General features: G+C 34.7%; 1 protein-coding gene across 5 annotated transcripts in view; it reads right to left on the bottom strand.

Annotated features, from left to right (window-relative positions):
• The window catches only part of ZNF451 (zinc finger protein 451), a 135,580-nt gene that overhangs the window by 34,168 nt on the left and 77,074 nt on the right, over window positions 1-24,338 (bottom strand). For all 5 annotated transcript variants that reach the window (XR_011164970.1, XM_069070678.1, XM_069070679.1 and 2 more), the window contains exons 4-9: window positions 20,290-20,415; window positions 14,684-14,795; window positions 8,669-8,819; window positions 6,867-6,993; window positions 3,454-3,607; window positions 2,364-2,508 (exon numbers count right to left, since the gene is read on the bottom strand). Coding sequence is in view for 4 of the 5 variants with exons in the window: in XM_069070678.1 (XP_068926779.1) it covers window positions 2,364-2,508; window positions 3,454-3,607; window positions 6,867-6,993; window positions 8,669-8,819; window positions 14,684-14,795; window positions 20,290-20,415 (815 nt within the window). In the remaining variant the exon portion in view is untranslated. The remainder of the gene's footprint in view (window positions 1-2,363; window positions 2,509-3,453; window positions 3,608-6,866; window positions 6,994-8,668; window positions 8,820-14,683; window positions 14,796-20,289; window positions 20,416-24,338) is intronic.

Here is a 24,338-nt window from a genome sequence, read left to right as displayed (position 1 = left end):
ATTTACCACACTCTCATATCAATCTTTCTAAAAGACCTCTTGGGCCAGGGCACTTTCTCAACTCACAAACCTTAAATGATTTTCCATTGCCTACAACATGTAATCATATTCCTTAGGTCTGACTTATCTTCACATTCACCTGTTCCCTGATATTTATGCTTTAGTAAATAAATATAACCGATCAAGACAAGATTGTACAAAGTCATTAAAAATTTTCTAATTTGGGCTTTAACCAAAAAGTAAAAAATCAACTTTCCAAAACTGAATTAAATCAGTATTTCTACAAAGTATGGCTCAAAGGAGAGATATGAGAACATAGTCCTACCACTTCATTTGTTTGTAGAGGTGAAAGGTTTACAAATGTGGTACAATGCACACATTTTCAGACTTTTTAAATATATCAATCAGTTCTGTGAATTATTCCTACTTCATTTTCTTGTCTTTAAAAATACTATTTATTATGTGAGATGGCTCTCTGAGAGAGGGAAGAAGAAAAATACTGGGAGAAATTATGATGAAAAAAGAAATATATTTTTCAAGTCTGGCAGAAATTTCTAAATATCTGAATATAAAATGACAGAAATCTTAGGAGTTGAATTTCATCTCCATAGCCTGCTATGGAGGAAAGTAAATAGTAAGATTTATGGGGAAAAAAATGATGCACTGTTTTTTTTATCAGTGTATAGTGGACTATCTAATAATTTGTTATTCAGAACACGATAAATAATTTGCTTTCCAACTTTACTGATAAGTAAAACACAAAATTTGTTATTCATGAAAGCTTTGAAAAAAATATATTCCTATTTTACACATCTCATTCTAATATTTTCTAATAGTCAGGGGTGGTTTCTACAAAATGTCAATCTTGGCTATCTCAACACAAGTACATAATAATAGGGTTGAGAGTAACTTTGGAGAGATCATGAAGTCTAACTCCTACAATAACAACTGATAAGAATTGACCGCGTATCTCTGGAAAGCTTTGCCCACGGTACCATGTGTGAATATTCTTCTCCTAACAACCTAATTAAAGTCATGGTCTTAAGACCCATTTTTCTAAGAAATAAAACAAAATATAAAATATTACTACCTGTTAAAAAAAGAACTGATAAATGTATAGAATGATGTTACATATACACACACATATTTGTGTCTAATGGAAGCTATCTCTAAGGTGGAGGGAGAAATGAAAAGAAATTTACATAATTTTATTATATATTTTAAAGGAATGGCAAGTTGTATATAATAGAATTGAAGTTTCATGTGCAATCATCTTTTTATTATACTTATGTTTGCAGAAATGGAAATTTTTAAAATGGGGAATGTTATTTAGCTTCATATAATGCAAAATGGAAGACAAAGAAACATAATAAACCCCCTACCCATTCATTCAAAATGATTCCTCTTGATGGTGTTGGTGTCTATTACAAACTGAAGTATACTTTTTTTTTACTTTTTCTTGAGTTTTCTTTGCTCTGCTTTCTTTCACAACATCACTTGTTAAGGATATGTTTTGCATGATTACACATATATAACCTATATTGAACTGCTTGCCTTGCCTTCTCAATGGGGCTGGGCAGGGGGTGGGGAGGGAGGAAGGGAGAGAATTTGGAACTCAAAGTTTTAAAAATGAATGTTAAAAATTGTTTTTACATGTAATTGGGGAAAAATAAAAGTTAAGATTCCTCTGATACTTAAGTTCATAGTAATGTTGTCTATTCTACTTAATGTCATTATATAGTTATTTCATTTTCTACATGTATATGTTTTTAAAGGTCCTACAGGAAAGAACAATTGGTCTCATACTTCTTCCTATCCTCCATGACATCTAGCAAAAAGTGATAAAAACATAATAACCTAGCATTTATTAAAAATATTCTCACATTTTATCCTAATGACCACCCTTGGAGGCAATGCTATTAGCATCAATTTTCAGAGGAAAGTTAGGTAGTAGAGGTTAAGCGATTTTCCCAGAGTCACATAGCTAGTAAAGAGTGAGGCTGAATTTAAACTCAGGTATTCTTAGAGCCCAGATTCAAAATGTTTTTATCCTCTGGGTGCGACACTAGATGCCCCTAAGTAAACCTAGAAACTTTATAGAGTCCAATTGCTTTAGAATACTTTAAATATGTAAGATATATTAAAAGACATGAAATTTAGGAATTAAACTAGCTCCTTTATATAGGGAGGAACTTAAAAAATATGCTGTTTCCCTACTCCTCCTACTTGCCAGGTGATATCCTATCTATAAAGTATCTATTCAGAAGCACACTTTCATTAGCATCAAGTAAGGTTGGAGAGCTTTTAATACTTGGCACTTAAAACCATAACTAAAACTTTTCTATTACTTGAGTTATACTTACCTGAAATGGGCTGTAAGATCCATGTGAGAACGTAATGTTTTGTGGCAGGCCATGCATTTCACTTGAAAGGGGACTTCTTTACAGAGAGATATCAAAAGTTTCTTTGCAAAAGATGGAAAAGGTATAGGACATATTTCCTTGTCATCTGAGGGGGAAAATGGACAAAATAAATTACAAAAATATCCCTCAAATCTAAACCTATATACAACATAAACTAATAACATTTTAAGGAAGTTACTTTTCAGCCTATATAGAAAGACATATTCTTACAGGAAAATTTGAGCATTTCACTGAAAGTACCCTAAGTTCATCAAGTACTAAAAAATTAAGACCAAGTAGTTTATTTTTCATTCCCAAGAGTAAATTAATTTTATATACTGAAAACAGAAGTTTTCCTAAATTTAAGAGTTCTCAAAATGCTGCATATTAAGCAGTCTATTATAATTCTCTTCTGAGCTGGAAGTTATCTAAGAAGATTCATGAAACACAAATAAACTGGTCTTGTGAGAGAATTTTAAAAGAAGACCAATAACAGCAGAGTATCAAACCTCAGACACTAAAGACTTGCTCATGTGACAATGGGTGTAAGTCAAAACCTCTGAGTCTCAGGTTCATCATTAGTAAAATGGGGATAAAAACATTTCCTAAACACAGTGGAAAAATATACCTGGCCCACATGGATTCTTCTGCCCTAGATGGCTAAGTATGGCTCTCACCAAAACAAGAAAAAAATGTTTTGGTACAGTATATAATAGTTACATTGTTACATACATATACAGTAGAATAAAGTAACGAACGCTCTTTACTGTGCTGACCTTAGTAGCAAATCATTTCCCTTTCTGAGCCTCAGATTCCTCATCTGTAAAATGAGGAGGGGGATTGGAGAGTTGGACTAGTTTATATCTAAAATCCCTTGCAGCTCTAACATTCTGTGAGTTTGTTTTACTAATCTTTACAACTTCTCTGATCCTACGATCCTACTCACCTCCCCACAACCTGCCCACAAGGCTCTTATACATATCAGGTGCTCAAAAGAAGTTTTCTAAACTAAATTAAATATTAGAAAAAAATAAAAACAATATAAACATACCACCCAGTTTAAAACTCTGAAGGAAATGATTTTTTCCAGACATATGCCGCAAACATTCATCCTTGCTGCTAAAAAGAAGGAAGCAATTTGGACATGCAAAGCATTGAATATGCTGGGGAAGAAGACTGGTTTTATGTCCATCAGCTGCAGCTGCCTAAAATAAGGCAAAAAAATTTAGAGATATGCAACCAATTGTCAAATTAAAGGATTTAATAGGTAAAAGACAATTGCATATATTTATGCAGGTTTTATTGACAATTTATATATTCTATTAGCATACGTAAATATCAGACAAAATACATTTTCATCTATATAACCTGATTTAATCTGAAACAAAACACTAAAATTTAACAATATATTACCACACTATGTTAACATTGTAGCAGAATTTTCATCAGTGACTTCACACTGACTACTAGTCACTTTATTTCTAGACACATTAAATATGCTAATGTGCAATTTTAATTTTAACAAGATTTTCAACACTTAAGTGAATGCTAAAATATATAACAATTATAACAGTACTTTCTTCCACAAAGCAATTTTGTATATTTTAAAGATTCCTAAAAGTAAATATCTCATAGAATTAAGGCATCTGACAAGGGTTACTACATTCACCAATGTGTGATTTTAGTCTCTTTTCCTAGCTTTGGTTTTGTCACTTGTAAAAAAAAATGGGAGGTTGGAATAGTTCTCCAAAAGCTTTTCCAGCTCTAGATCTGTGTTCTATTATGAGTATTTAGGCATGAGAAGACAGCTTGTTGTTAAAAAAAAAAAAACCCACCAGAGACATGGGAAATGAAATATACTGAAGAAGAAACAGCAAAAGTTTGACTGGAACAGAATTTTTTAAGGGAGAGTAATGCAAAACAAATAACTGCAGAAAAGTCAGGCTTATATACAGGTTGCAGAGGGCACTTGAAAAGCCAGAGTAACTGGCATTTTATCCTTCATGCAATAGCCACTGGAACTAAGTGTTTTTAAAATGTGGTCTACTAGTACCTTGATTGGAGAAAAAGACTGGAGATACAGGAAGATCAATTAGGATCATAGTTGTGTTCACATACTATTTCTATAGTAAACTGAAATAAGTTTAGTTAAACTTTTAAGAGAAATTATTCATTAAAAATTTTTTGCCACTGATGATAACTAAGGAAAATTCAGACCTAAAGCTACATCTATTTGTAGTTGCTTTATCTGCCAAAAGAGGTCACTAGAGGGTTTTCTGAAAGTTCACTTTTCCAAATATAAAATTTTGCATCTATGGTCTCTTCTCAGCCTGAAAGAAAGTGAGCTTATTCTCCATAAGCTAGGCATCCTTCTAAGGTTTAGGACCTTAGCTCATTTGGGTAGCTTCTTTCATTTAGAATACCTAATTACCTTATTTGTTGCCTTTCAATCTTGTTAACTGTGTTTAAGACAATAAAGATCATTTAATCAAATAAGGATCATTTTACCTCAGGAGAGGCACTAAGAATATTCTATTGTTGCTATTGCTATGTCTTTGGCAAGGGAGAAATAATTATCTTTCTTCTTTGGCAAGACAGAATCTTTCTTCTTACCATCTTGGTCTCCAGAACTACTGCTGCTTCTGTTTCCTGATACTCTTACTCTTGCCTTCTATTTTGGAGGTTTCAACAAATGCTAAGTGCATACTCTATACAAGGTGCTATGTTAAGTTCCTCCTTCCAAGGAGTTTATTATAATCTAATAAGACAGGTCTAAGATATTATTCATAAGAGGTTAGAATATGAGGCAGCTAGGAAAAAAGCTGAGAAAAGTACCCCAGGAAAATTTAAGATGGGAACTTACTTTCTGAGGGGTGGTTAAGAGCTTTTACTGAGAAATGGTAGCACACTATTCTGAGCTTTGAAGACATAGGACAAGACCTGAGGGGTTACACATGTATAAAGTAAAATCAATGAAAGGATAGCTTTGTAATGTTGGGGCTTTACAGAAGAAATGTACTTCCTAAGTCTTTTTTAAGTAGTTATCCCCAAATAACTTTAAAAGTTTAAAGTGTTAATTTTATAGGTTCAGTCAGCTGCCACCCCGCCCCCAACTTATCTTTCTTATGCCTAAATAGTTAGAAATAGAGCACAGATCTAGAGTTAGAAAGAATTCTGGAGAACTGCTCCAACCCTCTTCATTTTTCAAGTGAGAAAACTGAAGCCCAGAGCTAGGGAAAGAGACTAATCACATACATAACAAATTTTAAAAGGTTTATAAGGTAAAATGAGGAGGGAAGGGCATGTCATGAGAAACAAAGTTTCTCTGTATAAGGGGAGGACTAAAGGTTTAAGGAAATGGGTACACAGAGTTGATATGAAACTGACTGCTTCCTTGTGATAGTTATTTTCAGGAAACCAATGATGTTTGGTCAGAAATGCCTATAATTTCTGTATCCCCCATGGTCAGATATGATCTTGGTACCCATCATGTTTTCTTGTGCTCACAAGAATAATTCAATAGAACTAGTATGGTCAATCTTGTCATTAGGATTATGAGAGGTTTACATAACATGTACTGAACTAAATCTAAATTCCCTTGATCTGTTGTGGCCCCTCTTGTTGCTATCTGATGAGATAAAGACACAAAACTTCCAATACCTGCCTTAAGGTTTCAAAGTAGGTAATAAAAACTATACAGTTCTATGGACTTCTTTCCTTGAAGAAGGAAACCTTCAACCATAATACTCGGACCCACATCAGCACAGTCTGTTGGTCACTCTTCACTATCACTCTCTAAAATTAGTTATCTGTATCATCAAATGTTGGGTAGAAATAGTTTTTCTATTATTTCAAAACTCAGTATGGTAAAAACATCACAACCTAGCTCATTTGTTATACAGACTTCACTGGAACAGGGTGGTCAAATTATATCCCGATGCCAACTAAGAAGAAACAATATAGCCTTTTCTCAGACCAGCCTAAATAAAAGGTACAGAACATTCTTCCAACATGGTCCATGAGATTTCAAAGGACATACGACAGTGGGGAGAGAACACTGGATTCATTGTGAAATGAATCCAAGGACCTCAGAGTAAGGAGGCCTGAGTCCTTGTCCCGTTTCTGTTACAACCTCACTTTCAACTTAGGAAATGTGCTTAACATCCTCCTCCTCCCTTACCTTCAGTTTCTTCACCTGCATATCTATAATACAAGGGAACTGGAACAGATGACCTCAAGACATTAAACATTCTATGACTATGATAATGCTCTATACCTATTGTTTCTGTTCATTACTATTATAATCTTCCTTAAAAGGTCACAATTTTTTGATGCCCAAGGCATATTGTAGATTTTAAAAATGAAAAAGTAAAAATTATGATTATGAGGAAATACATTCAGTCACTCCATATATTTCATAGAAAACAAAATACATGCCCTTCCTTACCTTATAAAGGTTCTTACCTTAGCAAAAAGGTGATCACTATACTGCTGTTGGGTAGCAAATTTTTTATAACATATTACACATGCAAAGGAATTGGTGAGAGGTCCATGCAGTGTAATTGTTGGATCACATGGAGAATGATCAAACCTGCAAAGTATCAGAGATTGGTATCAAAGTTTAAGTTTCACACTTAGTCATTCAAGAAGGATTTATTAAATACTTACTATGTTATATGCCTATGCTTCTAAAGATGGATACAAACATAAAAGAATGTTATAAAGATGGATATAAACATAAAAGAATCTTATCTTTTAAGCACAGAAGGGAAAAGAGAAGCAATATGTACAAAAATAAGCCAATATAAACATACACAAAGTTAACATAAATGGTTTAACTTTGAAATTTCACAGGAGACATATTAAAATGCAACTAGGAGAGAGCAGGAGAGATCAGGAAAGTTTTTTCATAGGTCAAATGATATTTGAGATGTTCCCCAAACTAAGATATCGAATCTATAGCAATAAAGGGAATTTTGTAAGAGCTATCTGACATTATAAAATTGCTTTCTTACTGAACAATTATTTAAACTAGAGGCTCACTCAGTATCAAATTAAAAACAGTTCATTAGCTTTCCCATTCTTTTTTTTTCTGGAGGGGGGAAGGCAAGGCAATTGGGGTTAGGTGACTTGCCCAAGGTCACACGGCTAGTGTCAAGTGTCTCAGGCAAGATCTGAACTCAGGCCCTCCTGACTCCATGGACTGGTGCTCCATTTCACTGTGCCACCTAGCTGGCCCAGTCTTCCCATTCTTTACTACCAAGATCTGAGAGAAGTAGCATCTAAGGGCTGTTATACACAATCTGGAGGCCCAATATGTAGAATTTCATTCCTATAAAACAGATGATGGATAAAACTACTTGGTATATATTGACTGAAGACATGTAAGTATAGACTTTTCTGAGTTTATTGATACCACAATAGTTCCTGAATCTATGGTGAAGCACCAGGACCTGATTTATCTTTTTCTGGTTTCCTCCTTCAGAACAAACTCTAGACCTAGAACCACGCCTATCCCAAAGTAAGGGACCCAGGTTCTGTCATTACTAAGAAGAGGTCAGTATTATTATATCTTTTTGAGTTTGAGAGAAATCAAGAGAGAGGCGGAAGGAGAGGTAGAGAATGTGGCACTTACTTAATTGCCAGAATTTACTTTGCCACTGGCCTATCTAATGCAACTAATGTCTAACAAGAAGGCTATATTACGCCCTGTGTAATGCTAGAAAATAACAATGGCTCTTATAACGATCACATCTTTTGGCAGTGATGTGGTTAGAAAATCTTACAGGCTTTGTCCATAACCCCTTTATTTAAGTGCCTCTATATCTCTCAAAGTCACTTTGAAATCACTGAGAAAACTAGGCTTAAAATATGAGAGCTTTCCTTTCAGGAATTTTTTATTGCGTATCAAACGATATATCCTTAATTTGGTTAACAAAAAGGATAAAAACCCCAAAAGCCTTTTAAGAACAAATAATTTTAAAACTCTTTAAATCATCCCTGAGTTAAATATGCAGAATTTGGGTTAGTTTTCAACATATCATTGTAAAAAAAAAATCTATGAATTTATCATTTATCTAAACATTCGAAAATAAAGATGTACACTATTTTAAAGCCACAAACACACAAAAATAAAAACATTAAATAACTGACTACCTGAAATATGTATTAGAAAATTACTAATATGGCAACAACAAAAAAACCCAACCTAATGTTACACAATTACTTGTATATTTATTCTGAATGCCGAGAAATGTCACACTGACCTTTTCAAATGACCTAAGAGAAGGTGCCCATTGTCAAACTCTTTGTTACAATACATTATGGGGCATGAAATAGGTTTACTGGACATTGGCATTTGGCTTGCTCTTCGAATTGGACCTCTTCTTCCAGAATTAACTGTGCCTGTTTTAAGTCCTGCAATGGAAAAGCAAGGTATAGTTACATAGTTCAGATGCCTGTCATCAGTGACAGCAATTACTGGATTTGTACATGAAAACAGTTATTAAATATTTCCACACTGTGGACAAAACTTTATAAATAATAAAAACTTCTAAGAAAATTTTTTTTCTGGTAGCAGATATTTTTTTCCCTTATTTAAAGAAAGGAAACAGTTTTAATAGCTTCAAAGAAAAACTCTGACATTTCCTACTTAAAAGTTTTGTCTGAGATCTTTGGTAGAATTATAATTTTAATAAGAAAAGGGCTCAATGTTTCATTCAACATTTAAAAATCCAAAATGAGAAATGTTAGGATTTTGAAAAATGCTTACAATTTCAATGAGATCCCTTTAAGTAATAGAAAGGATCTATGATAACTTAAAAAAGAAAAAATGATGGTAAAAAAGGTTTTGTCTCTCCTATTGTTTTTCCTTTTAACAAATTAAGCATTTAGCAAGTTTACAAGATTTGGCTCTTTTAGAAGGTAAATCTTCAGAGCATAACTTTACAAAAACCTTTACAACAATACAATCCTAGCCAAACAAGAATCCTGCCAGCCCTGCTTGTCAAACAAACTCTTATCTCATAACTATCAAATTAAGTTCCAGAGAAGATCAGCAGTCTTCCAATATTTTATAGACCAAATCTGCATTAACAGCATGGTACCAATGGGAAAAAGCATTGGATCTGGCCAATGGTCAAGAGAACCTAGGTTCAAAAGTAGCCTCAGATAAATATGCATATGACTCTGTGATACCAGACAAATTACATAACCTCCAAGTCTTAAAAGGTTTACTCATCTGGAAAATGAAAGGAGTTAAGACTAGTTGGCATCTGGTGTCCTTTCCAGTTCTAAATCGATGATCAGAGGGCACTAAACTTTATGAAAGCCAAACTGGAGAAAAGGTCTATTTCCCTGTTTCTCTTCTTATTTAGTTCCTTTACCTTTCTTTTCCTACCTATTCTTTTAACCAGTTTTCTCCCTGAGCCCATACCACTCCAAGAGCATAAGAACATAACACAAAATTTCTGCAAATAATTGTGCCAATTTCTAACACTTGTAATTAAAATTTAGATATTCTTTCAGAAATCCCAGAACATAAAGAATTGTGAAACTTTGAAATGTCTGAATAAAAGATCTATCTAGCTTATCAAAAGATCTATCTATCTATCTAGCCTATCACTGTGTATCACATAATAAAAATGGCTTTATAAGCTCATTAAACACAATCATCTCTATTTTTGTGCTCTTCAAAACATCAATTAAAAGGCAACTGACTGACAGTGGATAGAACTGGACCTGGAGTCTGGAAAGACCTAAGTTCAAATATGGATTCAGACTACTATGTGACTCTAGGCAACTTACTTAACCACTTCACCTCAATTTCCTCAAATATAAAATTAAGCACATATCTCCCAGGGTTGTTTTGAGGATAAAACAAGATACCTATAATTACTTTGCAAAGTGTATAGTAGTATATAAATTATTTACACACTTGCATATGTGTATATTATATAATCACTATGATTAACAAGTAAAGGTAATATAATGGAAGATATAACTAGATTTTGAGTCAGTTCAAATCCTCTGAATTCAAATCCCACCACCCCACCACCTCTGAACTGTGAGTTTAGGCAAATTCACTTTTTAACCTACCCCCTTCCCTGGGGCCTGATCCCAGTAGGTTGAAACTTAATGGCCTCTAAAATCCTATGCCAGTTTGAAATCTTTAAACCTATGTTAAAGTAATTTGACAAGTTTCTAATAATTTTATAGATCAGAAACAGTATTCCCTCTGAGAAATTTAGATCACAAGTAACAAATCTTGTAGACTGTTAGAGGAAGAAGGGATCGATGAGAACTTATCCAAATCAACTCCCCTCACTGATATTGAAGTACAGAATGAGATGAAATTATCTGCCTAAACTCATATGTCAGCAGATAGCATTTAGCAGAATTTCAATACAGATCATCTTCTGATTCTAGATACACTGCCTCTTCCAATAAGCTTGCAAGGTCACCTCCTGTTTTCCATAGTTTATTTCACTTACACAAGGGCTCAGGGTCCTAGAGAGATGAAAAAAAGGACCTTAGAAAAGTCATCAAATCTAACCTCCACTTTGTTTTACACATGAGGTAAGGCTCAGAAAAGTTAAGTAACATAAATACATCTGAAGCCAACTTTACTGTTACTGTGCTGCCCTTCTCCAAGCAAACAACAAGTAACATGAGTTTTTAGCTAGGAGCTATACTTGGTATTAACTTGGATATCCACAAAGTAGAAATGGAGGTAAGCAATTCAATGATAATTTATTAAGTACCTACCATATACAGAGCACAAAGCAAAAATGAAAATAGTCCCTACCTTCACAAAGCTTACATTGTTAATTTTTCCCACTGATTTTGAAAGACAGATAAAATATAGTAAATACAAGACACTAAAATGAGCTTTAAAAAGTTTATTTTGTTAATGTCATGTTCATTTCATCTCTATGATTTTAGTTTTTGAGACAACTAAACTATGACAAGACCTAAGCGCCACCATTCCACATTATCCCAAATGGGGTAAACAAACCCCAATGGAATTTTTAGATGTGGATATGAAGTAGAGATATGTGCAATTCAAGGGTCATTAATGAAAATACATGTATTATTATATGCAATTATGAAAATGCATGTATTATATACATGCAAGCACAAAGACAAAAATGAAACCTGTCCTTTAAAATGCTTAAATTTTATAATTTTTCCTGATTTTTTAAGACAGAAGAAATAAACTACTAGACACTAAATGAGCTTGTTTATCAGTTTATCTTACATTTTTTATTTTTCTCTTAAGTATACAATAAGCTCAAGATTATGACATAACTTTCATTATTGCTCAGCCATGCAATGCTAATTATGTTTCCCATAAGGAGACTCTACATAACTACCAGTAGTAATACCTTTGTAGATGAAATTGCAGGAAAAAATATGGGAAAAAAATCAACCAAAAAAATGAGTACTCCCCATGAAACAATAGCAAATGACATAATTCAGCACCACAGCCCCTCTCTTCACAACTCAAGAGGTTTGATTTTAATTAGTACATACTCCAATTTTTAAGGTGCACTGGCCCAATGGAAGTGAGTGCCATATTTTAAAACCTATAAGAGGAGTTTAATGACCTATTAATGATATTCTCCCATAAAGAGGCCAAAAGACTAGGATAAGGATCACTTATAGTAGCTACAGACTTTTTAAAAAAGGAAATTTTTTAGCTACTGAGAAGTGGGATTTTTCTCAATTAAAATAGGTCATTTAACTCTAGCCTCTCAAAGAACAGTTTCAACTATATTAATTTGGTCCACTCTTTCTTATAACATCATTATGCAAATGGAAAATAAAAAATATAGGGTAGTCTGCAGCTCATTATGAATAATACTTGCAATAGCCCCCAAAGCCCATTTTCGCAATGAAGTTAAGGACTGAGAAACACATTTGATGTGAAGATGATGGACTGGAAATTAAAAAAAGGAAAAAAAACCCACAAAGTACTAACCTTAACCCCCAAGCTCATGCTTCTGAGTACCCGATCAGCCATCAATGAGCTAGGTACAACCTGATCCTATATAAAGCACCAGGTCTTGCATGCATCATAAAGCATGGCTAAATGACACATTTGCTCCCACTTGTCTGCTCAATGAAGGATATATTATAGTCAGGTGTAACTTAATCATGCCAATGCATTAATAAAGTTGTAAAAATCTAGATGCAAAGAATACTTACTTATTGTATGTATCATTATAACCTAAGACATAAAAATAGGCACCAAGAATTGGGTGCACACCTAGATGTGAAGTTTTTGAATGAAGTTAGACTTAAGAAGTCATAATGCATCACTCTACAACATCTGATACTGTGCAAAATAATAAAATTTTAGAGCCTATCATGGATTTCTCTAAAAATAAGCTTAGTTTTGGAATCTGAGTATCTGATATCTAGTGCAACAGTATATCCAAATTCTCCTTCAAATATGCCTTCCAAATAAGTGAAAATATAAGGGGGGAGGTCAACAACCTGTAATCCTAAATGCCACCAATAAAGCTAAGCAATAACTTTAAGTAGCATTAGAAGGCTGTCAGTAAGTTGTCTCCCCTGCACAAAGTTACCTTTACAAATATAATGGATTCCACTTATTGGAATAACTTTGGAGTGGGATGATTTAATTTTCTGAAAAGATATTTGTGAAAAGCTGACCTTCTTCCCTATTACCATTCCCTAATTCTAAACTTTAGATCTATAGCATACATAACCTCAAAGTTCAGTGAAAAAGGGCACTGTATAAAGAAATATTTGATATTTGCTTGCAATCACCTTGTTCAATTATTTAAATCAGAAATATAACTCTTATGACTTTCTTTTACTTGAGGATCTTGAGAACCTTGCCCAACTTGGCTGAAATAAGTACTGCATGTAAAAAAAAAGCATGCTCCACAAGTCAAACCTTTGAAAACTAACCCAGGTATCTGGGCCAGCCTCCCTGTTTCTACTTGCAAAGTAAATACTTAGGGATGACTCTGTGAAATAGTGTTGCTCTCTTCCAAGATGAAAAGATGTTACTTAAATTGGTTCCTTTGTAGACAGTTATTTACATGCAACATTTCCAGAATAATTTAACTGTAAAGTTAAACAACAAAATCTGAATGCAAACACAAATTATCTCAATGATGGCATATAAAGGACACTTTTGTTTGGCATTTCAAAACTCTTCAAAATTGGGCTCCAAATCTACCCCTCCAGATTTATTGAGTATTATTCTCCTGCATAAACTTGCCTACCTATGGTTCAACTTAACTGGTCTTGCTGTTTCACATAGATGATATTCCACCTTGTGTCTCTGTCTTTGCACAGGCTGCATGTCATCTATGTCTGGAATGTACATCCTTACTGGCATGTCTCAGAATCACTAGCTTTCTCTGAAACTTTCAGTCCCTATGTACACAAATACATACATATGTATATGTGTTTAGAGACAGACATATACACACACAGTGTGTATGTGTGCTGTCTGTGTGTATATGGGGAGGAGGGATCCCAGTAGTACTGAATGAATTAAAAAACAAAAAAATCACAATCATGAAACATACATTTAGAAAAATAGTTTTGTCTTTTTCAGGTGGTTTTAACAAATAGCTTTATTAAGTATTAAACATCTAGGTAAACTATGTCAATGAATTATTCTATGTACATATTGTGGACAAAATACTATCAGCAATCTTTATAAACCACTGACAGGCTCAGTACTTTAATGACTAAATTACTATTACTAAAGGATAGAAGACTTATCTCTCCAAAACCACATCATTTTACCTCATGATGAATATCAAGTCAAACTTGAATTAAGATTATAAAATGTGGCCATTCAAAGGGCAACACATAGCATATAGTCTCTCCCTCCCAAATGCTAGAACTCTTCCTAAGGTATTAAACTGGCAACTTTTTAATAGGAAATTTATCTTCCACATATAGTTTAACAATTAATATGACAGAGAAATTTTGATAGCTTTGAATAGTGTAACAAATATGTAGGCCACATCTGAGATTCACAAAAATGAACTAGTTTTATATACAAGTAGTCTGTACTTGAAAGGGGATTTTACAAATGGGAAAAAAAATGGTGTGTGTGTGTGTGTGTGTGTGTGTGTGTGTGTGTGAAGGCATTATGAGGTTTTACTTAAACTGTTTTTCAGTGCCATATATATATGATGATTAACTCAAGAGCACAAATACATTAGTTTACCCAAAATAAGTATGGTTCACAAAACCTTAATAATTCTTGCTTTTCTCTGAAAAAATACCTGGCATTTTTAGCCACTGGTCCACACACAATCTTGCTGCTTCTGTGTCACTACGGTCTCGAATAAACTCCAGTTCTTGTAATCCATGAGCATGCTGAAAATCTATTTTTTCCTAAATATAAAAAAAAAATCAAATCAATGAATGATTATTATACCCTAGGTGCACAAGAAAGAATGCTGTATATCATTCTTAAAAACCAATGACTTCTTTATTATTGTTACCATGCTAAGTGTTTTTGAAACAATTTTTAAAAGGCAAATTTTTTATCTCAAATGTTCCTTTCTTAAAATAAGACAAGTTATATTAAAGTCATTGTTGGTCATAAAGTCATCAGCAAATTAGGAGGAAAAATCCCTAACTTAGGGTGCTGGATAGATATTGGTTGATTGACTGATTGATCTTTTAATTGGTGGGGTTTAAAAAAGTCTGGGGGAAAAAGATATACTTCTAAATAGGATCGTTTTTGGAAGGCTCCCTAAAAACTGTCAATAATTATGAACTTTAATATCAGACCAATTTTTATTATTTTTAAAAATACATTTTTAAGTCAGGATAAAATATACATGTTGGCATATGTCTCTGTCTCCATAATATTTAGTCACAAAGAACTGAAGGATTTTTTAAGTCCAGCCACTCAAAGTAAGCTACAGCTAAAAGATATTTTCTAAAGTAAGAAATATAACCGTAGGTCACATTCTCTTATAACAACAAATCCATAATAAAGACTATTAACTCATATCTGATAATTTAGTATCAAACAAAATCCAATAGCACAAAATCTCACTCACACAATGAAAGCATGTGGACATTCCTTGAAATGCCTTCTAATGGCATTGCTGTTGACTCAATCTAAGTTGCCATTTTTGCTTTTATCAAAGAATCACTTCCATTAATAATAGACTGAGTATATTACTTGCAAGCTGATGATTCCATCTGCTGGAATGTCAATGAACAAAGCTGGTCAAATTCATGATGTTCTCCCATCATACCTTGATCTTCATTAAGATGATTTATCCACTCTGAATATGTTAATTTTGTCATTAAAATATCCCCATAAGAAAGAAGAAACTTCATTTTGAAGTTAACCAAACTAAGTGAACTTGGAATAATTCAGAAGATTTTTCCAAGGTTATCTTATTACTGCCATTACACATGGACACACTAAAATCCTTGATGTTCCACTTCTGTTTCACTGTCCATCTGCTTTTGTTTTTGGTGGTCTGGTACATCTGAGATAAGAAATGGTTCATAACAGAAGTCAAGGTCTGGAGGAAAAATCATGGTTGGTGATAGAAAACAAATAGACTGAGGCATCTCTGTAGAATTTAGTAAGTGAGATCTGATCCAGTAAAAAAAACATCTTTTTTCAATAATTTTACTAATAAAGGCTTCCTGAACAGAAAACTAAAGTAAACTACTGATTTCAGATCCAATGTATGATCCTCTCCATGGGTGGAGACGAAACTACTACCTTTGGGCAAACCCTCGTTGTCATAGTGACAGTAAGATTCTCAAGGACATCACAACAGCCTCATTATCCATGTGAGCATTGACTTTACTTGGGAAAAGAAGCTAGCATTAGTTAGGAAATGTAAGGAGAAAGAAGACAGTTCAAAAACTTTTCCTCCCAAATAAGATTTCTTTCATGACTATGGCAAAGATCTATTTAAAATCTAGTTTTGGAAATGCATCTATCTAAAAACCGATGCAAAGAATATAGCAACATCCTTCTTCTAATTTAAGGAAATGAGGTTATTTTACCAGATTTATACTACACTATAGTTTTAATTATACACTAAAATTAAATTAATGGTTTACATCAGACTAAGATAATAACTAAATAAAATAGGAATAAGAAAAAAATAGAAATGAGATTTAATTAGCCAAAGAATATAAAATATTATGGAATATGTACCATTAAAATGTGACAGTACCCAGTTTATTATTATTATTATTGCTTTTGGGAGGACAATTGGGGTTAAGTAACTTGCCCAAGGTTACACGGCTAGTTTTTCTGTGTGGGTGTTAAGTGTCTGAGGCTGGAAGCAAACTTGGGTCCTCCTGACTCCGGGGCCGGCGCTTTACTCACTGCACCACCTAGACAACCCCCCCCCCCGCCCTCCCCAGTTTATTATTTTCAATAAAATAACTTCATTTCAGGATTTACAAAGAAGGTAAGAGACATGTCCACCAAAGTCCTGACTTTTAAGTGGGGCATCTGTTAGTGTTTCTCCTACAATCTTTGTATGTAGCATCTTCTTCCTAATGATGGAGCTGCTTCTAGAAGAGAAGTTTATGAAGCTTCTGGAATTCTTTGGCCTTTGGTATGAAAACACAACATTGAAGAAGTTTAATGCTATATATTCCAATGTACTCCCCCATCCAGTTTAATCTACCTCTAGTACTGGAAGTACCCCTTTAATTTCTTTTACAATGACAAATTTCATGAATTTCTAACCCTAATTGTTTTTTTCTCCAACATAATTATTTTGTAATCTTATCTATTTTACGCATTTATTTTTTTTCAAATGCTTTATTAACTTCTGATTTACATCATTCCTTTCCACCAGATTCTGAGTTACAAATTTTCTCCGTTTTTCCCCTACCCACCACCCCAAAATAGCAGTCCCACAGGATATCCCCTCCTCCAATCTGCTCTCTCCCATATTTTCTCCCATACCCCTTTAAACTTTTCCAGTGGATCTCTATGCCCCAATGCCTGTATATCTTATTTCCCAATTACATGTAAAATAGTATTAATAATAGTGTATATGTATATATATATATATATACATATACACACACACACATATATTTGAATATTTGATTTTAAAATTTTGAATTCCAGATTCATTCCCTTCCTCCCTTGTCACCCACTCTTACTGGGAAGATAAGCAGTTCAGTATAGGTTGTACATGTGTGGCTAATGCAAAACAATAACATAGTAGATATATTGTAAAAGACTGACTATATTTCCCTCCCTCCTATCCCACCTCCCACTTGTTCTATTCTCTGCTTTGATCCCATCCCTTTTCAAAAGTGGGTGCTTCCAACTTCCCTCCCCCCCAGCCTTTCCTCCCTTCCATCATCCCCCCCTCTCATCCCCTTCCCCCCCTACTCTCCTGGAGGGTGATATACCCTATTTAGTGTGTATTTCATTCCCTCCTCAAGCTAAATTCAACAGGAATAAAGTTGACCCATTCCCTTTTGCCTTCCTATTCTTCCTCTCCATTGTTCCCTTGCCTCTTCTGTATGATAGTTTACCCCAATCTGTCTGTCCCCATCTCCTCTCATTATATTCCTCTCACCTCTTAATTTTACCTTTTAAATATCATCCCTTCCTGTTAAATTGGTCCTGTGCCCTCTATCTATGTATACCTGTAAACATATATACACACATTCACATATGTATTCATATGCCCATATACCCTCATATATAGACATCTATATATTTCTATTCCCTTCAACTACTGAGAAAAGTTTTATAAGTTACAATTATTGTTTTTACATGCAGGAAAGTTAATAGTTCAACTTTGATAAGTTCCTTATGATTTCTTTTCCCTGTTTACCTTCTCAAACTTCTCTTGCTTCTTGTATCTGAATGTCAAATTTTCTATTCAACTCTGGTTTTTTTCAGCAAGAATGCTTGAAAGTCCTCTATTACACTGAATGACCATATTTTCCCCTGAAACATGATACTCAGTTTTGCTGAGTAGGTGACTCCTGGTTTTAATCCCAGCTGCCTTGACCTCTGGAATATCATATTCTAAGCCCTTCGATCCCTCAGTGTAGAAGCTGCCAGATCCTGGGTTATCCTGACTGTGTTTCCACAATATTCAAATTGTTTCTTCCTGGCTGCTTGTAATATTCTCTCCTTAATCTGGGAATTCTGGAACCTGGCTATAATATTCCTAGGAGTTTTCTTTTAGGGATCTTTTTCAGGAGGTGATCGGTGGATTCTTTCCACCTCTATTTTGCCCTCTGGTTCTAAAACATCAGGGAAGTTTTCTTTGAGAACTTCCAGGAGGATGATTTCTAGGTTCTTACTTTGATCATGGCTTTCAGGTAGTCCAATAATTTTTAAATTATCTCTCCTGGATCTATTTTCCACGTTAGTGGTTTTTCCCATGAGATATTTCACATTGCCTTCTATTCTTTCATTTGTTTGGATCTGTTTAACAGCATCTTGATTTCTCATAAAGTCATTGGCTTACATTTGCTCCAATCTAATTCTGAAGCAATGATTCTCCTCATTGAGCTTTTGAGATTATTTTTCCATCTGGCAAATTCAGCTTTTTAAGGCATTCTTCTCCTCATTGCCTTTTTGAGCCTCTTTTACCATTTGAGTCAGTCTGTTTTTTAAGGTTTGATTTTCCTCAGTCAGGCTGTTGACTGTCATTTCATAATTTTCTTGCATTGTTCTCATTTCTCTTCCCAATTTTTCCTCCACTTCTCTTATATGCTTCTTAAGGTCCTCTATGGCCTGTAACCAGCTTGTATTTTTCTTTGAAGCTTTTGGTGCAGGAGTTCTGACTTCACTGTCTTCCTCCTGTTCCACGCTTTTGTCAACAAAGGAGCTCCTGCTCCTTTTTGTCCCCCAAATAGGAGTCTAACTCTGTCTGCTTTGTTTCCTTTGCCTGGTCATTATCATCCCTCAGTCCCTTGACCCCTGGGCTTTTTGCCACAGTAGGACTCTGCCACTAGATAGGGGAGCTTTTGTCCCAAATGCTGGGGTTTTCTCAGCTGCCGGAGGTATTAGATGGGTGCCTTCTCTGAGGTCTCCACACTCTCTGGCAAGCTGGACACACACCCCAGGACCTCCACCCTAACAATAGAGATCCAAGAAGGTTAAAGCAAGAGCGATTACCCCTCAGACTGGTGCTTAGTCCCCCTACACTCTGCAGGCCAGGAGCTGAAGCTGCCACGTGGCGCTGGATGGAGTCTCAGTGGCTTCTCGCCCAGGGGGGCAAAAGCCTGCACCCCCACTTACTGGGTCCCAAAGTTCAGACTGCACTGACCTCTCACTTTGTCCTTTGCATCTATGTGTTGATAATTCTGGAAACGGCCACAGCTGCTGCTGATCTGGAGTCCCTCTGGCCCACTGCTGGTCAGGCCTGTCCTGGGGCTAAAACCTTGGTGTGGGGCTGTGTTGGGCTCCCAGAGTGCTGCACTGGCCAATTCCTGCCGGCCTGCTGGGCTGTCCTCAGCGGGAGGTTAGCTTCTCTGTGTCATTTTGTGGGTTCTGTAGCTCCAAAGTTTGTTTAGAGTCCTCTTTTTACATGGATTGGGGAAGGTGGAAGCTGGAGCAGTGGGGAAGTCCTGGTCTATTCCGCCATCTTGGCTCCGCCCCCTAACCCTAATTCTTAACACAAAATCAAAGGCCAATTCACTTTCATTTTCTTTCTCTTTCTCTAAATATAAAAATGCTCAAATATTCATGAGCTAATAACCTGGAAGCAAAAGGCTAATGAAAAACAAACTAAAGATCCAGTTGTGCTTGAATTCAGTTAGGTTTTTTTCTGTCTTAAGTTTTTCCCTTATGACAATATAAAACTCAAAAGGATTCTAGATTTTAGTTAAAGAACATATGAAATCATCACATTACCCGGAAAGCTTTATTCTTCTCTTCTTTCTGCTGTTTGTCGACCTCCACATGGCGAGCTAGACGAGCTAGAGTTAAAGCAACTCTGTCCTTCTCCTGGTCAACATAATCTTTACTTTTCACTTTTTCCTGTAATTTAAAGGGCAACGATTCATTTAGATTTTTTTTTTAAGCGCAGCTTCGGTCAAAGAGCTTAATTTACTTTTATCAGGAGCGATAACAAATTTCTCATTGCCTTCTACATGCTTGGCACTATATTAAAATCTATGATAACTTTAGAGAACAATCATTAATAGTAAATTAAAAGTTATCCACCTGTATCATAAGTTCTCTGAAGGAGAATATTAACATGTTAAAAAGTAAAAAGTTATCTTTAGCTACTTCAAGGTTCTACAGACAGGGAAAAGTTTTAGGCTGCTTTTGCCACAAGTTGACCTGGCAATGTCATCAAACAGAATTCCCTAGGAGACTCTTCTTCTATAAAGGTCCCCTTGCCTGTAGTTTCTCAACTGCTGCCAGTAAGTTAGATGATGAAATTAGGTATAGAACATTAATCTCAGAAATCCCTTTATAAAAAAGCCTTTTTCAATCTGACAATGTTCACTCAGTCAGTTTTGAACAACAAAGTTATTTAACTTGCAGCCTTCAAGAGACCAACTGCACCCCTCCAATACCAAAGATCAAAGTTCAAATTGTATAGTAAGGAAGAGGTACAATCTGTATAAAAGCTAAGCATTACTATGCTTTCCTATGGTCTTTAAGTTCTTAGAATAATTTTATCTAAAAGGATTCTTATACAAAAAAGACTGGACATGAAAGTTATGTTATTTTGTTATCGTTAATTTTATTTGCCAAACAAATAAAGCTGTCCAGGTTAGATATTCTTGTACTCACCTACAATCAGAAACTGGAAGCGTATTGTTACATAAAGGTTATAGGTTGCTCTTATTGGGGTTTTAATTTAAAAACAAAGAAAACAAGTAGAAGAATGCCTGTAACCACCATCTATGAGGCTAAATGAAAACCTAAAACTGCTATCTATTGAGGATTTTGAAAGATCAAAAATTAAGGTATGATTCAAAAAGACATAAGTAGCACAATATTGGGTCAGGTAACCTCTTATCATTAGCCAGACTTTCTGTTCTCAAATCTTTCAGGCAGCAAGTTTTCATTTGAGTTACAGGGATAAGAGATGAGACCTAGCGTATCTACATGCCCTTTATAACTTCTACCAACAAGATCTAAAACTCTAAAGTTGCACAACCATTCAATTCCTTTCTGCTAAACCCTTTTTCTATTTTCCTATGATTTCTAATCTCTTCACGCTTCCTACTTTTCACAATCCACTGCCAGTTCAGTTCTAGCTTCCCTCCTTTCTCAATAGGATGGATAACTCATTTAACTACATACAATCAGTCTTAGAATCTCTTGGTTCTTCTCCCCACTGATAGTATCAGTAGCATTCAGCCAACCCCCAATTTCAAATTACACCCACCATCCAAGTTCATTCTACATTTCTATTCATGCGCTGGTCATAAGTGGAGATGGTCTGTGGTTCTCCAACTAATATCTAATGTTAATTGGGCCCTTGAGGCTATAAGACCATCTCTTTATCAGACCTCTCATTATGACTTAAACCCACACCTCCATTCCCCTTCCCAGCTGACAGATGACCTTACCTAGCCTTCTACTTTCCTGAGATGCGATCATTCATTTCTCCTTCACCTTCATTACAAATTTGTGTTACCTTCTTTAAAAAGTAATTTAATAATGACTTGTCAATTTTATTATCAAAAGCCAGTCTGGGATTTTGGCTATTCTTTCAATTTTTTCATATTTTATGCAGCAATAATTTCTTAGATTTTATGTGTAATGTACTTTTAATTTTATTTTAAATATTTTGTTGTTAATGAATTCTTAAGAGGCAGGTAGGTGGCTTAAGTGGAGTACGTTTTGACTTGGAGTCAGGAAGAACTGAGTTTAAATCCAGCCACAGACACTTCCTAGCTGTGTAACCCTGGGAAAGTTATTTAATCGATCTGCCTCAGTAGCTTTAATTGTAAATTGGTATAATAATAGAACCTGCCTTTCAGGGGTGGTTGTAAGGATTAAACGAGATAATATTTGTAAAGTGTTTGCAGTATGGTAATAAATTTGTAAAGTATGTAGTAGGTAATAAAAATAATTAAATGAAAAATCACTCAAAATTTTAAAAATTAAGACTAAATGATAGTTAATAAACTTGGAGACTTGAAAAATGGTCTAACATAAATAAAAACAGTCTAACAAATATAAAAAGCCAAAATTAAACAGGAATAAACCAATTCTGTGGGAAGGTAAAATCAGACTGACCATTAGCTGTCTTATTTAAAAAAAAAATTTTTTTTTTAAATTTAAGACAAATTCTTAAATTGTTTTTTCCAAACCTTTTAAGAACAAATAATCCCTATACCACATGGAAAGAAGCAGCAGAAGTCAGACAAGAAAGAGGATTCACATCATTATATAAATGTTTCAATATTTTAAATTGGAAAAATATTAAGGTTCAGGGTGCTAAAGATACTAGAGGGCCTATAGTTCCCAAGACTCAAGAGAATAGAAACTGAATGCTTGTTCCATATGTGGAATGAATTATGAGTATGCCTTATCCCCTTGCTATTTTGGAATTTGGCAATTTATCAGGAATGTGGGATGAGAGCAAAGAATGATGACAATGAAATTGCATGATGACTGACCAGAATGATAGAGCTGTCTTCAACAATAACTGGGGAAGTCTGGAAGAGGGAAGGGAGTTCTACTTTACACAAAGACCTCAAGACACCTCTAATATTGTCCCTTTTTTCTCTTTTGTTTTAGTCTGTAGGGAAAAGCTGGCACTTCTTACTTGTTCTTGACCCATCCCTTCTGGTCCAGGAAATAACACTGAATCACTGCATTTCAGAATTCAGACCTCATTAGTCATTAATCCAATCATACCTGAAAAAGAATGCCCACTACACAATATATCCAAAAAGTGGCCATTTAGCATTTGCTTGAAAACCTGCAATAAGGGCAAATCATCACTTTCTGAGGAAGTATTATATTCAACATCTGGATAGTTGAAATGACAGGAACATTTCCCTGACATCCCGCCTAACTCTTGCTTACTTTCAACGTACATGCCCTGCTCTTCTCTTGGATAACTCTCTGGAGCTCAGAACAGGTTAAATCTCTCTTTTCACATAACAGCCTCTGAAATAGTAGAAGACAACTACTACACTTCCTTCCTTCCCCCCTACCACTAAATCTTCTCTACAAGCTATATATCCCTAATTCTTTCATCAAACATCATAAGGCACAAAATGGAAATACTTTAGAACCACCCCAGGTTACCCTCCCCTTCATAGTCTTCCTACTGGCTGTGTTCATTTTGACTTCCTTTCCAATATAAAGTCCATCCTACTGGAAAAAGAAAATTAAAGCAAAATAAGAACTAGAGAACTCTGCCTTCCCCTGTCACCTGTTATCACTATGCTATCCTATCCACCCTAAGAAATAATCCTATCCCCTATTCTCCATGTGATATCCTAACACAGATTTAAAAAAAAAAAAAACCCACAAAATTATTTCCTTTTTAATTTTTGGCTTTAATAGCCTTAGCTCATTCTGAGTTTTAGCACTCTTGAAATAATTCTTACAAAATGTTATCTATCCTTGCTTCTATTTTTTAAATGTCTTTTAGAAAACTTAAGTTGGCTGGTAAGTTCCTCATTCACTTAAATGAGTCCCTTCAGAAAATTCATGAATTCTCCTTTTACCTATTCATGAGAATTGTTTGTCTTTGTCTTCAAAATTTCAGTTTTCGTAATTTCTCATCCATCCTAAATTGACTTCCCCTATAAAATTTTAGGCTACTGGATCCTATGATTACTTCTGAGCCCTGTGAAATCTGTTCAATCTGTTCTCAATATTTAGGATTCATATCACAAGATGAAATGCTGCTTCCCTCTCCAAAGGATTCATCACTTCTAGTACCATAAAAACTTCTCTGTTGGTAAAAATCAAATCATTAT

This window comes from Petaurus breviceps, unplaced genomic scaffold (genome assembly GCF_028583685.1).
Source record: "Petaurus breviceps papuanus isolate PSGF00001 unplaced genomic scaffold, PetGlider_PUasm1.0 90822, whole genome shotgun sequence".
NCBI classification, from domain to species: Eukaryota; Metazoa; Chordata; class Mammalia; order Diprotodontia; family Petauridae; genus Petaurus; species Petaurus breviceps.
The sequence above is the reverse complement of the archived record's forward strand: the minus strand, read 5'-3'. Positions and strand labels throughout refer to the sequence as shown.